Source organism: Salvelinus sp. IW2-2015, linkage group LG19 (assembly GCF_002910315.2).
Source record: "Salvelinus sp. IW2-2015 linkage group LG19, ASM291031v2, whole genome shotgun sequence".
NCBI lineage: Eukaryota > Metazoa > Chordata > Actinopteri > Salmoniformes > Salmonidae > Salvelinus > Salvelinus sp. IW2-2015.
In genome coordinates this window covers 33,048,255-33,062,150 of record NC_036859.1, presented here as the reverse complement: position 1 = coordinate 33,062,150, position 13,896 = coordinate 33,048,255, and the positions used below count along the sequence as shown (strand labels likewise).

At 42.1% G+C, this 13,896-nt stretch overlaps 1 protein-coding gene across 3 annotated transcripts in view; it reads right to left on the bottom strand.

Annotated features, from left to right (window-relative positions):
• Positions 1 to 826: 826 nt before the first annotated feature.
• LOC111979076 (polyamine-transporting ATPase 13A3) overlaps positions 827 to 13,896 on the bottom strand; it is a 33,999-nt gene continuing 20,929 nt past the window's right edge. For 2 of the 3 annotated variants that reach the window (XM_070448986.1, XM_024009364.2), the window contains exons 16-33: positions 11,778 to 11,900; positions 11,654 to 11,671; positions 11,358 to 11,511; positions 11,065 to 11,185; positions 10,736 to 10,860; positions 10,209 to 10,375; positions 9,808 to 9,939; positions 9,377 to 9,456; positions 9,111 to 9,153; positions 8,439 to 8,548; positions 7,976 to 8,072; positions 7,748 to 7,820; positions 7,361 to 7,538; positions 6,676 to 6,857; positions 6,228 to 6,316; positions 6,014 to 6,094; positions 5,597 to 5,698; positions 827 to 1,468 (exon numbers count right to left, since the gene is read on the bottom strand). In XM_070448986.1, the coding sequence (XP_070305087.1) occupies positions 1,241 to 1,468; positions 5,597 to 5,698; positions 6,014 to 6,094; positions 6,228 to 6,316; positions 6,676 to 6,857; positions 7,361 to 7,538; positions 7,748 to 7,820; positions 7,976 to 8,072; positions 8,439 to 8,548; positions 9,111 to 9,153; positions 9,377 to 9,456; positions 9,808 to 9,939; positions 10,209 to 10,375; positions 10,736 to 10,860; positions 11,065 to 11,185; positions 11,358 to 11,511; positions 11,654 to 11,671; positions 11,778 to 11,900 (2,103 nt within the window). In that variant the 3' untranslated portion in view covers positions 827 to 1,240. The remainder of the gene's footprint in view (positions 1,469 to 5,596; positions 5,699 to 6,013; positions 6,095 to 6,227; positions 6,317 to 6,675; positions 6,858 to 7,360; positions 7,539 to 7,747; positions 7,821 to 7,975; positions 8,073 to 8,438; positions 8,549 to 9,110; positions 9,154 to 9,376; positions 9,457 to 9,807; positions 9,940 to 10,208; positions 10,376 to 10,735; positions 10,861 to 11,064; positions 11,186 to 11,357; positions 11,512 to 11,653; positions 11,672 to 11,777; positions 11,901 to 13,896) is intronic. The other variant, XM_070448987.1, reaches the window with a different exon arrangement.

The following is a 13,896-nucleotide window of genomic DNA, read 5'->3' as shown; positions in this document are numbered from 1 at the left end:
GGAATCGCAAGTGACTGATTTCAGCTAGTTTCATCTTTCTGATACCATGTCTTGTTTTGAGGTGTTTTGACTGATTTCAGTCAATGCTAATATGGCTCAAATTCGCTAGCTAGCTAACAACTGTTACGATGTATTTGAGAGACAAGTGCTCATTGTGAAATGGATTTTGGTTTTCATAACATTGGAGAATAAATATAGTTGACATGTTGTCAACAATCTAAGCGACCTGTCTGTTTCCCATAGTTACACATGCGTGTCACTTCCTGACCTGTTTTCTGGTAGTTTTGTATGTGTTAGTTGGTCAGGACGTGAGTTGGGTGGGCAGTCTATGTTTTCTGTTTCTATGTTGGTTTAAAGGGTGACCTGGTATGGCTCTCAATTAGAGGCAGTGGTTGTCATTTCCTCTGATTGAGATCATATTAAGGTAGTGTTTCACACTGTTTGTTGTGGGTGTTGTCTCCTGGTCAGTGTCTGTATGTACGCCACACGGGACTGTTTCGGTATCGTTCGTTCGTTCGTTTTTGTATGTAGTCTTTTCCTGTTCATGCGTTCTTCACGTTATATGTAAGTTCGTGTCCAGGTCTGTCTACATCGTTTATTGTTTGTAGTTTATCAAGTGTATTTCGTTTCGTCTTCGTCTTTTTAATAAATCATTATGTCACATACCACGCTGCATTTTTGGTCGAATCACTACTCTCCTCTTCGTATGAAGAGGAGGAGGAACACCGTACACGCGTCCGTTTTGTTACTCAACAACCAACCTGCCTATTGCACACATATTTACTTACAGCAGGTTTTTAAATACCTAAGAGTTTGGTCTGCTTCATTTTTCATTTTTGCCATGGAAAATATTGCGATACTGGTATCATCACAGCCCTACTTGTCGGAAAAGGAATTTCGTTATACTTGATACTGGTTATAAACCTGTCAATGGTTCAGGGAATGGAAGGTTCTAGACTTGAAACTGGTTATAAACCAGTCAGTGGTCCGGGAATGGAAGGTTCTAGACTGGGTACTGTATGCCCATGTGGCACAGCAGTCTAAGACACTGCATCTCAGTGCTAGTGGCATCACTAGAGACCTGGTTCGATCCCGGGCTGTATCACAACTGCCATGATCAGGAGTACCATATGGCGGCTTTGGCTGGTGTAGGCCATCATTGTAAATAAGAATTTGCTATTAACTGACTTGCCTAGTTATATAAAAAAATGTTGCACCTATATGTGGGTGTGGCCATGTGTCAATGCTGACAGTGTGGAGGTGCGTGGGTTGGTGTAGGTGACGGTAGCAGTTTGCTGACAGTGTGGAGGGGGGTGCTGGTGGTGTAGGTGACGGTAGCAGGTTTGGGCGGCCAGTCGGGGTCCTCCTGCAGCTCCTGGGCGACTTGCATGTAGCGCACTCTGGGGGTCTTCCCCTTCCGATAGAACAGCCAGGAGAGGAACGCCGTGCACCAATGCTCATTAGCAGACTAGAAATAGTACATACACAAATCAAACAAGAAAGCAGCATAGACCACAGCAGGGTGATTCCTCACCAAACTAGAAAAAAAGACTTGGTTTGGGGGATTTTCAYGAAATTGACTACATAGAAAGGTCCTTTGGAGGWAGRATTTGACACAGTGGGGTGTGAAATTATTGACACCCTTGATAAAGATGAGCAATAATGACTGTATGAAATACATTATTCAAATACTGAGCTATATTGTATGTTCCAAAAAAAAAAGGGAAATTATACAATTGCTCAGAGAAATATATTTTTCTCTCCCTAAAAGGTAGGGGGTCAAAATTATTAACACCCCTAAAGAATCTAATAAATAAAGTAGTCAAAAGTTAAGTATTTGGTCCCATATTCCTAGCATGCAATGACTACATCAAGCTTGTGACTCTACAAATGTGTAGGATGCATTTGCAGTTTGTTTTGGTAGTGTTGCAGATTATTTTGTGCCCAATAGAAATGAATGGTAAATAATGTATTGTGTCATTTTGGAGTCAAAATGACAATACAAGAATATGTTTCTAAACACTTCTACATTAATGTGGATGCATCTGAATCAATTGTGAATAATGATCAGTGAGAAAGTTAGAGGGTCAAAGATCATACCCCCAAGACACGCTAACCTCCCGTTATTGGGAATTGTGAGAGGTTTGAATGACTTATTTTATAGTCATTATTGTTCATCTTTATCAAGAGTGTCAATATTTTCAAACCCCACTGTCTATTTGACATTTGTATCTTAAAGCATGATTGAGAAATAATTAATTGAAGTTGGAATAATTATGACATTTCAGCATTACCCAGGCCTCCTTTAAGACTCCATAATGTTTCATCTGTAGGGGCTACAAAGCAAATAATGGGTGTCATATGAAGCTTTACCACTTGCTATGTAATATGAGTAGTATTTTGTTTTTAATAACAATTCATTACATACATTCATGAATTTTTAAAAAGATCAACTTTAATATTTAAAAAATATATACTGGGTGGTTCGAGCTACTTTTAGTGTTATGATCCAATTTGTTAGCGTTGCCAACAGAGTGAATGTGAAAATGRATTCTAAATGGTCGCCCTCTGCTGGTGATTTGCAGGATGTGCAATGATGCAAGTAAAAGGAGGGCTGTGATTGGTTAGATCGCCTACTATGCCAATTTCTCTGTATAAAATGGGCCATAACTTAGAGCAGTGGTACTCCTTAGTTTATTGAATATATATATATTGTTCCCTGGACGGCAKATAGATGGCAGTATGGCGCAGCTGTTGAACAAAAAGGCCGAAATAGAAMGTAACTGCTCAGCTACAGCTCAATTACGCTTTAAGATACAAATGTCAAATATATGTCAACAATCCTTCCTCCAAAACGACCCTTCTATGGATTACATGTAGTAAAAATCCCCCAAATCATGGTCTTTTCCCCCTAGTTTCGTGAGGAATCACCCAGTATCAGCATAGACCAAAGTTGCCTTTAGTGGCGTACAATTCTACACATGTTGCTAATCTCATGTTATTTTACACATTTTGCAATAAGGCTAAGAGAAAATGTTGCTGCTTCAAGGCTAATTTCCAGCAATTCTACACATATTGGCATGGGGCAGAGACAAAAAATGCGCAGTTTTATAGTTAATAGCATGCTATTCTACACATTTTGCAATGAAGCTGAGAGAATTTTGCATTTACAGCAAAATGTCTTTAATTCTCAAAATGTTTGAGAATTTTGGGATTGGAGACCCCCAGGGTTCTGGGGGGGGGGGGGCTTGTGGTGTGTGTTGGTATGCCACTGGTTGCCTTTTCAAATGCTACAGAAAGTATTTTTATTCCGAGTAATAATGCATGATACAGAGCATTTTGTAAGTATTCAGACCCTGACTTTTTCCACATTTTGTTACGTTACAGCCTTATTCTAAAATTGATTAAATAGTTTCCCCCCCTCATCAATCTACACACAATACCCCATAATGACAAAGCAAAAACAGATTTTTAGAAGATTTATATATATATATATAAAAAAAATATGAAATATCACATTTACATAAGTATTCAGACCCTTTACTCAGTACTTTGTTGAAGCACCTTTGGCAGCGATTACAGCCTTGAGTGTTTTTGGGTATGACGCTATAAGCTTGTCACACCTGTATTTGGGGYGTTTCTCCCATTCTTCTCTGCAGATCCTCTCAAGCTGGGGTGGCAGGTAGTCTAGTGGTTAGAGCGTTTGGCCAGTAACCGAAAGGTTGCTAGATCCCCGAGCTGAACAAGGCAGTTAAACCCACTGTTCCTAGGCCGTCATTGTAAATAAGAATTTGTTCTTAACTGACTAAATAAATAAAAAGCTCTGTCAGGTTGGATGGGGAGTGTTGCTGCACAGCTATTTTCAGGTCTCTCCAGAGATGTTCAATCAGGTTCAAGTCCGGGCTCTGGCTGGGCCACTCAAGGACATTCAGAGACTTGTCACAAAGCCACTTCTGCGTTGCCTTGGCTGTGTGCTTAGGATTGTTGTCTTGTTGGAAGGTGAACATTTGCCCCAGTCTGAGGTCCTGAGCGCTCTGGAGCAGGTTTTCATYAGGGATCTCTCTGTACTTTGCTCCGTTCATCTTTCTCTTGATCCTGACTAGTCTCACAGTCCATGCCGCTGAATAACATCCCCACAGCATGATGCTGCCACCACCACGCTTCACCGTAGGGATGGTGCCAGGTTTCTTCCAGACGTGACGCTTGGCATTCAGGCCAAAGAGTTCAATCTTGGTTTCATCWGACCAGASAATCTTGTTTCTCGTGGTCTGAGAGTCTTTAGGTGCCTTTTGGCAAACTCCAAGTGGGCTGTTATGTGACTTTTACTGAGGAGTGGCTTCCGTCTGGCCACTCTACCATAAAGGCCTAATTGGTGGAGTGCGGCAGAGATGGTTGACTTTCTGGAAGGTTCTCCAATCTTCACGGAGGAACTCTGGAGCTCTGTCAGAGAGACCATCGGGTTCTTGGTTATCTCCCTGACCAATGCCCTTCTCCGCCGATTGCTCAGTTTGGCTGGGCGGCCAGCTCTAGGAAGAGTCTTTGTTGGTTACAAACTTCTTCCATTTAAGAATGATGGAGGCCACCGTGTTCTTGGGGACCTTTAATGCTGCAGAAATGTTTTGCTACCTTTCTCCAGATCAGTGCCTTGAAACAATCCTGTCTCGGAGCTATACGGACAATTCCTTCGACCTCACTGCTTGTTTTTTGCTCTGACAACTGTTGGACCTTATATAGACAGGTGTGTACCTTTCCAAATCATGTCCAATCAATTGAATTTACCACAGGTAAACATCTCAAGGATGATCAATGGAAACAGGAGGCACCGGAGCTCAATTTCAAGTCTCACAGCAAAGGGTCTGAATAATTATGTAAATAAGGTATTGCCGTTTTTTTTTTTTTTTTTTATAAATTAGCAAACATTTCTAAAAGCCTGTTTTCGCTTTGTCATTATGGGATATTGTGTGTAAATTGATGAGGATTTTTTTTTATTTAATCCATTTTAGAATAAAGCTGTAACGTAACAAAATGTGGAAAAAGTCAAGGTGTGTGCACTGTATATTAGACTAAATATCTGTATAGGACAATAATTGCTAAAAACATGATATCGGTATCAATATCAATATCTTTCATACCTGATATTAAGATTATATTTTATTTCCAAAATTATCTGCCACTTAAACTCAAGGCGTGCTTGAGAAGATTTGCAGATATTTCTGCAAAGCAGTTTTTAAAATATTGGTCATGTCTATCACAGCCCATAAAATAATGGTTCTAGAACTGAATATTTCCATATCGGTATATCTATCATTCTTAGTCATTTAAATCTCACTTATTTCTCAGCTTATTCAATCAGAAAAAAAACAAAACAAATGAATTGAATACCAAGCCCCTCAGAAGCCAGAGCAAGGATCAATGTATCAACGTTGTGCATGCATGGGGGGGTAGTGAAGGACAACTACTATGGGTCATAGTGGGGGGGGGGGTAAAGGGAGAGACAACTACTATGGGTCATAGTGGGGGGGAAGGGAGGAACAACTACTAGATCTACAAAGTGAAAGAGAACTAAATAAATACGCAAAGCCTAAACATTCCCAACCTGAGGTGTGAGAGTAGCGGAGGTGACGGCCATGCCATCGCTGCCCCCCTGCTTGTCTCGACTGAACACCAGCTTCCATAAGATGATGTCAAGGACCAAAGTCTAAGGAAGATTTCATTGGGCAGGAGTGAAAACAAAATGGCTGCTGATCGTCCATAATTAGGGGGTGATGATCAGGTTACGAGCAAAGACAAGGATGTCACTCAGAACAACAGTCAAAAATAAAAACACACATTATYTAAGAAATATTGATTCAATGTGGTTGTTATATTTGATTATTGAGGGATTGTATCAATTGATTGGATTGGTGTCATTTAATAATCACAAATGTCTACATGCAAGATTCTCAACAAGCTGAATCCTGTAGAGACAGTTTGTAGGGTGAATACACATGAAGTTCCCTATAGCATACTGTACCTCCAATAGRAAAGACACAGCAGCGTTCACTAGGACAATGATGACCACTGTTATGCGCCATTCATGGGGAACACACACAATCTACGGGGAAAGAGCGCAATGGGATGGGGTTAGCTAGTCTCAAGACAAAAGCGTCACAAGGCAAAGCATACACTACACCACATCATGCCAGGCAACGGCAGCCATTTTGGGTCGGATATTTTGTCTCACTCACCTCCAGGAAATTGTCGATGGCAGGAACAGGATACAGCATGATCATGAAGAGGAATATGTACAGAGCCATACAGGATAGCATGAACGGCCCTATGACATTGGTTCAAACAAAATGATGTCACCAGTAACTAGGCCATTTTGCTGCTCACATGGACAATTTAATTTAATCAGAGTCRGGGTCAATTCCATTTAAATTCCAGTCAATTCTGGAAGTACACTGAAATTCAAATTCCAATTCTCTTCAATGCTTTTCAATGAGGAACATTTGGAAATGAAAATTGAATTTGGTTTACTTTCTGAAATGACTGGAATTAAAGCCCAGATTGACAAATCAATACAGTAAGCCATAGCTTCATAGCAAATGTTAGCTCTATGTCAAACAATAACATTAGCATCTTAAATCTGCTGTTACTGTGGAGTCAAACACAGTTGACACAAGWGGAGCTTACAGTTTTTATAGCTTGGCTGTCTGAAAGGTTTTCCCTTGGAGAAGATGATGGCCACTGCCAGGTACTGGAAGGAGGAGACGTAGAAGAGTGTAGTGTTCTCATAGTTCTTGATGTTCTTGTGGTCGACATGTAACGTTATGTTGGGACCATGGGTGAGATTGGCACTGGAAACATTACAGGCACTGTTGAAGAGAAWCTTGAGTTAGCATGAAGATAACTTTCTTGGACATAATTACATGGGCCAGCTATTGTACCTCAGATTGTTTCCAAGATATGCCAAGATCGCAACTGTCGTCCAGAGCAAAAGTCTAAGGGTCTATTGACCTTTGGATGGACTTCCTAGGTGGACTGGTGGAGTACCCCTTATCAATCCCTTAGACCCCCAAATAACTTTCTTGGACTTCTGGATTGGGTTGTTGGACCATCTGAGGTCGTGTCCTACAATTATTTTGTGGACCTTCCATATACAGTAAGTGTCTCAGATCACTTTTTGGACAATCAGATAAATATTTTGGATAATCAATAGGGGTATCCCTGATCATTTTGTTGGACCATCGGATAATATTTTGGATCATATATATGGTCCAGATTACCTTTTGGACCATCAGATAACTTTTGGGGTCATAAATAGCCAAATAGGTGTCCCAGATTCCTTCCCCCACAGCCCAGGCAGTGCAGTACTCACTCTGAGAGGGGTGTCCATTTCTCGTACCAGCTCTGGCCCCGGACCCAGACGAAGGCCAGGACCTGGAAGGCCAGACAGGTGAGGATCTGGGTCAGCACGGAGAACAGCAGAGGGCCTGAGATTAGACTGGACGGGGGGCGCCGCGCCACCAGAACCTTCCACGCCGGGTTCAGACTCACTTACAATAAATAAGGAACAATAGGAAATCAATAAATGGCAGAACATTTTTAAAATCTATTTTAGTCATTCATTTCAGTGATACAGCACTGATACAGCAATTAGGATGTGAATATTTGAGGCCCCGTAAAGAAACTATCAATGTCTGTTTGGATACTCAACTCAAGTAATGCCGGATAAACATTCTGGAGACAGGTTTCTATTACTCACTTGTGAAGGCAATGATCAGAATGATAGCAACGTCAATGAAGAGGAACTGGAAGTCTCCCAGGTTGCTGAGGATCTAGAACATGGAGACACAACCCCTTAAAACTGATCTCAAACCAGTCATTACCATATTCGTCAGTTGATCATAGCAGCTACACTTATCTCAAACCAGCCGTTATCATGTTTGTCATTTGAGCTTAGTAGCTAAACTGATCTGGGACCAGTACTCACAGAGTAGAGGAGCGTGACACTGAGGTATTGGATGATGCTGTACAGGGCCATGAACTTGAACACACAGAAGGAGGTGATGAGAGCAGCTCGCCCCTCTCTGTGGAGAAACAACAGGCCATCATTCAGCCTGGCAACTCTGAGACTACTTTCATACAGCACTTCAAATACTTCAACAGATACATTTTATTCCACAGACAGATATTTGACTGGTACTTGTGCCAAGTAATTTATAACAACTGTATAATAAAGAGACATTTGACATTGTTGATGAAAAGGGATGCTAGTTCCTCTATAGGTTTATTCCAAGATTCCTGCCTTCAAGGGAGTTGTCCCTGGCCACTGTGCTTCTGCCTTCGCATTGCTTGCTCTTTGGGGTTTTAGGCTTGGGTATCTGTAAAGCACTGTGACAACTGATGAAGTAAAAAGGGCTTTATAAAAAAACATCTGATTGATGCTACAGTACCTAATGAGGTTGGGCACACAGGAGATGTTGGCGGTGGAGGAGGTGAAGGGGGAGGCGACTGAGGCCTCCAACTCTGACAGAGAGATCCCACTGTGAGCTCTCTTTAAGGCCTGGAGATAGCAGAGGGAGGAGGTCACTCAATGTGCTCCAAATAATTGCTTGGAACATTGGTTGTGGGTTTAATTCCCATGGAGGCCAGGTGAAAGGTAATAGCCTGTCTGGTAAAATACATTTTATAGCAGAGTTATAAGAGGGCGGCATTACAGGAAAGAGACGTCTGTTCCTAATAGTGGCGTCATSAGAATACTGTCCCCTTATGGAATCTACTGACCAATGTCATACTGCTTGAGCTGTGTACAGTTTGAAAACAGCTGATCCTATGGTCTGATAGCAACACTAATCTGCCCCMTTCAAGCATTCTTTACAGTAATATATGCCATTTAGCAGCTGCTCCTATCCAAAACAACTTACAGTCATGTGTGCATACATTTTACGTAAGGATGGTCCCGGGAATCGAACCCACTATCCTGRTGTTGCAAGCGCCATGCTCTATCAACTGAGCTACAAAGGACCACATTAATTGCAGTAAAGCATGCTTTTATATTATGAGATGAAAAACACTCTGTCTCTCCAGAACAGTATTACACATAAAAATGACAACCCCATACTTACGCCACAGTCATTGGCACCATCACCACACATCCCTACAGTATAGCTGCAAAGAAAGCAAAAAAAGAGGCGGAAATTAAAGCCAAGTGGTCAACATATTACCTAGCTGGATGACAGAAATTTAGCATAATGTAGTTTCCCAATAAGCACAAGACGTTGAAAATATATGTATTTTCAACGTGATTCCAAAAGGACGTATTTTCATCCCCCCCAAAAAATATTTTGAACGTCTTGTGCTCGTAGGGGTTAGTGCTGAAGAGGAGACTCACTCCACACTCTGTAGGACCTCTACCAGCTGAGTCTTCTGGTCAGGAGCCATGCGGGCGAATATTGTGGCACGCAGTGCCAGCTACAGCACCACCCAGTGGACAGACAGAGCATAACACTAGCATCAAATAACGCTGTATTAGTGTGACTAAAGCTGCGTTTACACATGTAGCCCAATTCTGATCTTTTGCCCATTTATTGGCAAAAGAGCAGATCTGATTGGTCRAAAGACCAATGAGTGGAAATATCTCTGAATTCGGCTGCCTGTGTAAACACAGCCATGATGTCCGTAAGGGTTTACCATCTAGGTATTACAAACCCAGCTCAGTTAAGGGAGGCACTGAACACTGGAATGTAGCAATTTAGTACACCTGTCATCCTACAGTCATTTCATTTCTATTGTCTGAACAGAGTGATGGAGTTTGGCACTGACCTTTTGGACTAGGTCAGGGAAGTGTTCGGTGATGACAGCAAAGGACCTGCCACTCATGGCAAAGTGGTAGCCCTGCTCCTGCTGCTCACCATAAGCCACATGGCCCACATCCTCAAGGCTGATTTCCACTGACTGGGGAACAATAGAGAAAAGAGGGACATGAACGGCCATGATGGCTCATCAGTTACAACAACATCAATGAGGAAAAGAGAAACTGTGTCCTTAGGCTACAGGACATACAATATACTGAATTTACACATACTGCGTTAATTCATCCAGGGAGTACTTTTTAAATATAAAGATCTTGTTTCCAAGTGAGACTTGCTTAATAAACTCATATCCTGTCTTTATAGAATAGTTTAATATCAATCCATATCTTTTAATTACGTTTTTCCCCTCACCTCAACACGGTTGTCTTTGCTGGTGGCGTGGTTCTCTGTGTAGTGCCAATTGATCGTAGCAGGCTGGATGTCTTTGGGAGGTGTGGCGTCTGCTACGATGACCCTCTCATGAGGGGTTATCATCCCACAGTCTCTGGCTACTGATATAGCGGTTAGCATATTATCGCCTACAGTCAGACAGAGAGAGATGACAACAAGATGCAAAACAAGTTAAATGACTAACATGTAAAATGTAAAATGTAAGATTTAAAATGTAAGACACTCTACATTTTCATTGATATCAGTGTAGGTGTGGCAGCTAGTCGTAGTTAGCTTAGTCATTCCAAATGACAGAATAGCAATTTATATGGCTTTGCAGTACTGATGGTTACTTCAGTGTAAAGTGCTGGTGAGACTATGGTATTGAATATTGGTAAGATTGGTACATGCTACAGTACAAAAAGGCACTAGCAAACCTAAACAATCTCCCAGAATTCTGACAACATTTTGTATTGTAGATGAAGACTGTATACGATTGGCTTATTCACCTGTAACCATCACAGTGCGAATGTTTGCACGTCGCAGGTCTTTTAAAACCCCAGCAGTCTCTTCCTTTAGCTTGTTTTGCATGATTATGAGCCCAAGGAACTCCATATTGGTCTCTATGAGATCTCTGACAGGTATGGAAAACAGATTCATTTATTAAAGAATAGGAATTTAGCCCACATAATCCAGCAAATAAAAAAGTTTGACTATTTGTGAAAGGGGAAGTTCACAAATTCACACATTCAAATGTCTTGAATCTTCTAACAAGAAATAAGTCAGTTCTCACTCCTGTGATTCTACTCGGCACATTGTATTAAGCACATTGTACTACCTGTTGAGGTTCTGGACCTTGTGCCAGGAGAGTTTGGCCTCCAGTTGGCGATGGGCCAAGGCTATGACTCTGAACCCTTGCCTGGTGTAAGACGCCAGGGTCTCTGTGAAGCTCTCTGGTACTAGAGTAAGATAAAATAATAATGAATTGGGTTATAGTCTATTAACCTGCAAGCATGTTCATGTAAATGCGTAAGCCTGTCTTGACAGTGCACATACAGGTGGGGTACTGGAATAGAAGCACATGTTCTGGCAAGCTGCTGCCTGGTAAGACTGAATAAAGGTCTAACTAACTTGTGTCCTCTGCGCAGAGGCTGGCCACAACCTCTGGCGCCCCCTTGAGGTAGGCGTCCATGCGCTTCTCCCCCAGCTTCCGGACCACCACACTCATCCTCTGTAGAGCTGACGAGAATGGAAACTGGCGGACGATCCCAATCTCATAGGACAACTGAGAGACCGACAGCACAAGGTCAAACAAAATCCATTCAACCGTTCAACTTTTCCCATTCATAAACAAATCCATTCACATACAAATCAATATTCAAGGAAGGAAAGAAAGATGCATTTGAAAAAGCCCTCACACTACTTACCGTCAGCTCAGACAGCTCCTAAAAACACAAAGGAGAAAAGAAGGGTTAAAGAACATAGTTAAGATATATCTACCAGATATTGAGATGTAGCGAGGTAGGAGAGAGCATACTATGGATACTGTACCRTGTTCTGTGCTAGATTGACTTCCTGGTTGACCTCTGGGAGCACCTGTTTGGGTGGCCGCACCACGGTGGGCATTATGGGATTGTGTAGGGCTGTTTCTTCCTCTGTTGGCTCCTCTAGAATCTGAACATTACAAACATTGGTGTTAAACAACATTAGTGACCCATTTGAAACCTGGCAGCCACTTCTGACAGGCTAAACATGATTTAGACGGGTAACCCGGGGGCCAGTCTGCCATCTTGCCAAGGCAACGATGTAACATTGCTGAATGTAGAAACAGTCTGGCACCAGTCGTAGGGATTTTGTGTTTATATTAGCATGTCGGGGTGGCAGGTAGCCTAGTGGTTAGAGCGTTGGGACTATTAACTGGAAGGTTGCTGGATCAAATCCCTGAGCTGACAAGGTCAAAATCTGTCCTTCTGCCCCTGAACAAGGCAGTTAACCCACTGTTCCTAGGCCATCATTGAAAATAAGAATTCGTTCTTAACTGACTTGCCTAGTTAAATAAAGGTAAAATATATATATTTTTTAAATGTAGCATCTTCCAGCTATTCTGTTACCATAGCTCTAACAGAAAGAATCCCACTGCTGCCACTATCTGTCAATGTGTTTTGTGTTGTAGTCATGACATACAAAGATATGAAGAATGTGTCAGAGCATGTTTCAGTCAGCAACAGTACATATACAAGTTTGAACATTTCCATTTCCTGTGTAATACCAGTATGTGTAACACATTGCTACAGTATTATTACAGAAATGCAGTTAGCGTGTAGCATTGTTAGCATAACTAAACTGAACAAGTGTAGGAGAGATTATCATTCCAATATTGTCTTGGAGCCTCTACAACTCTTTCTCCACAACTCTTCATTGGAATCCCATTGACTTGGCTATCTACAAACTACACTGAATAACAATATAAAACACAACATGCAACAACTTCAACGATTTTACTGAGTTACAGTTCATATAAAGAAATCGGTCAATTGAAATAAATACATTAGGCCCTAATCTATGGATTTCACATGACTGGGAATTCAGATATGCATCTTGTTGGTCACAGATACTTAAAAAAAAGGTATGGGCGTGGATCAGAAAACCAGTCAGTATCTGGTGTGACCACCATTTATTTGCCTAATGCAGCACAACACATCTCCTTCACATAGAGTTGATCAGGATGTTGATTGTGGCCTGTGGAATGTTGTCCCACTCCTCTTCAATGGCTGTGCAAAGTTGCTGGATATTGGTGGGAACTGGATCACGCTGTCGTACACGTCGATCCAGAGCATCCCCAAACATACTCAATGGGTGACATGTCTGGGGAGTATGCAGGCCATGGATGAACTGGGACATTTTCACTTCCAGGAATTGTGTACAGATCCTTGCGACATGGGGCTGTGCATTATCAAGCTGAAATATGAGGTGATGGTGGCGGATGAAAGGCACAACAACGKGCCTCAGGATCTCATCACAGTATCTCTGTGCATTCAAATTGACATCGATAAAATGCAATTGTGTTCATTGTCTGTAGCTTATGCCTGCCCATACCATAACCCCACCGCCACCATGGGGCGCTCTGTTCACAACGTTGACATCAGAAAACCGCTCGCCCACACGATGCCATACACGCTGTCTGCCATCTACCCAGTACAGTTGAAACCGGGATTCATCCGTGAAAAGCACACTTCTCCAGAGTGTCAGTGGCCACTGAAGGTGAGCATTTGCCCACTGAAGTTGTTTACGACGCAGTCAGGTCAAGACCCTGTTGAAGACAACGAGCACACAGATAAGCTTCCCCGACACAGTTTCTGACAGTTTGTGCAGAAATCCTTCGATTGTGCAAACCCACAGTTTCATCACCTGTCCGGGTGGCTGGTCTCAGACTATGTTACAGGTAAAGAAGCCAGATGTGGAGGTCCTGGGCTGGCGTGGCTAAACGTGGTCTGGGGTTGAGAGGCCGGTTGGACGTACTGCCAAATTCTCTAAAACGACGTTGGAGGTGGCTTATGGTAGAGAAATTAACATTCAATTATCTGGCAAGAGGTCTGGTGGATATTCCTGCAGTCAGCATGCCAATTGCACGCTCCCTAAAAACTTGAGACATTAGTGGCGTTGTATTGTG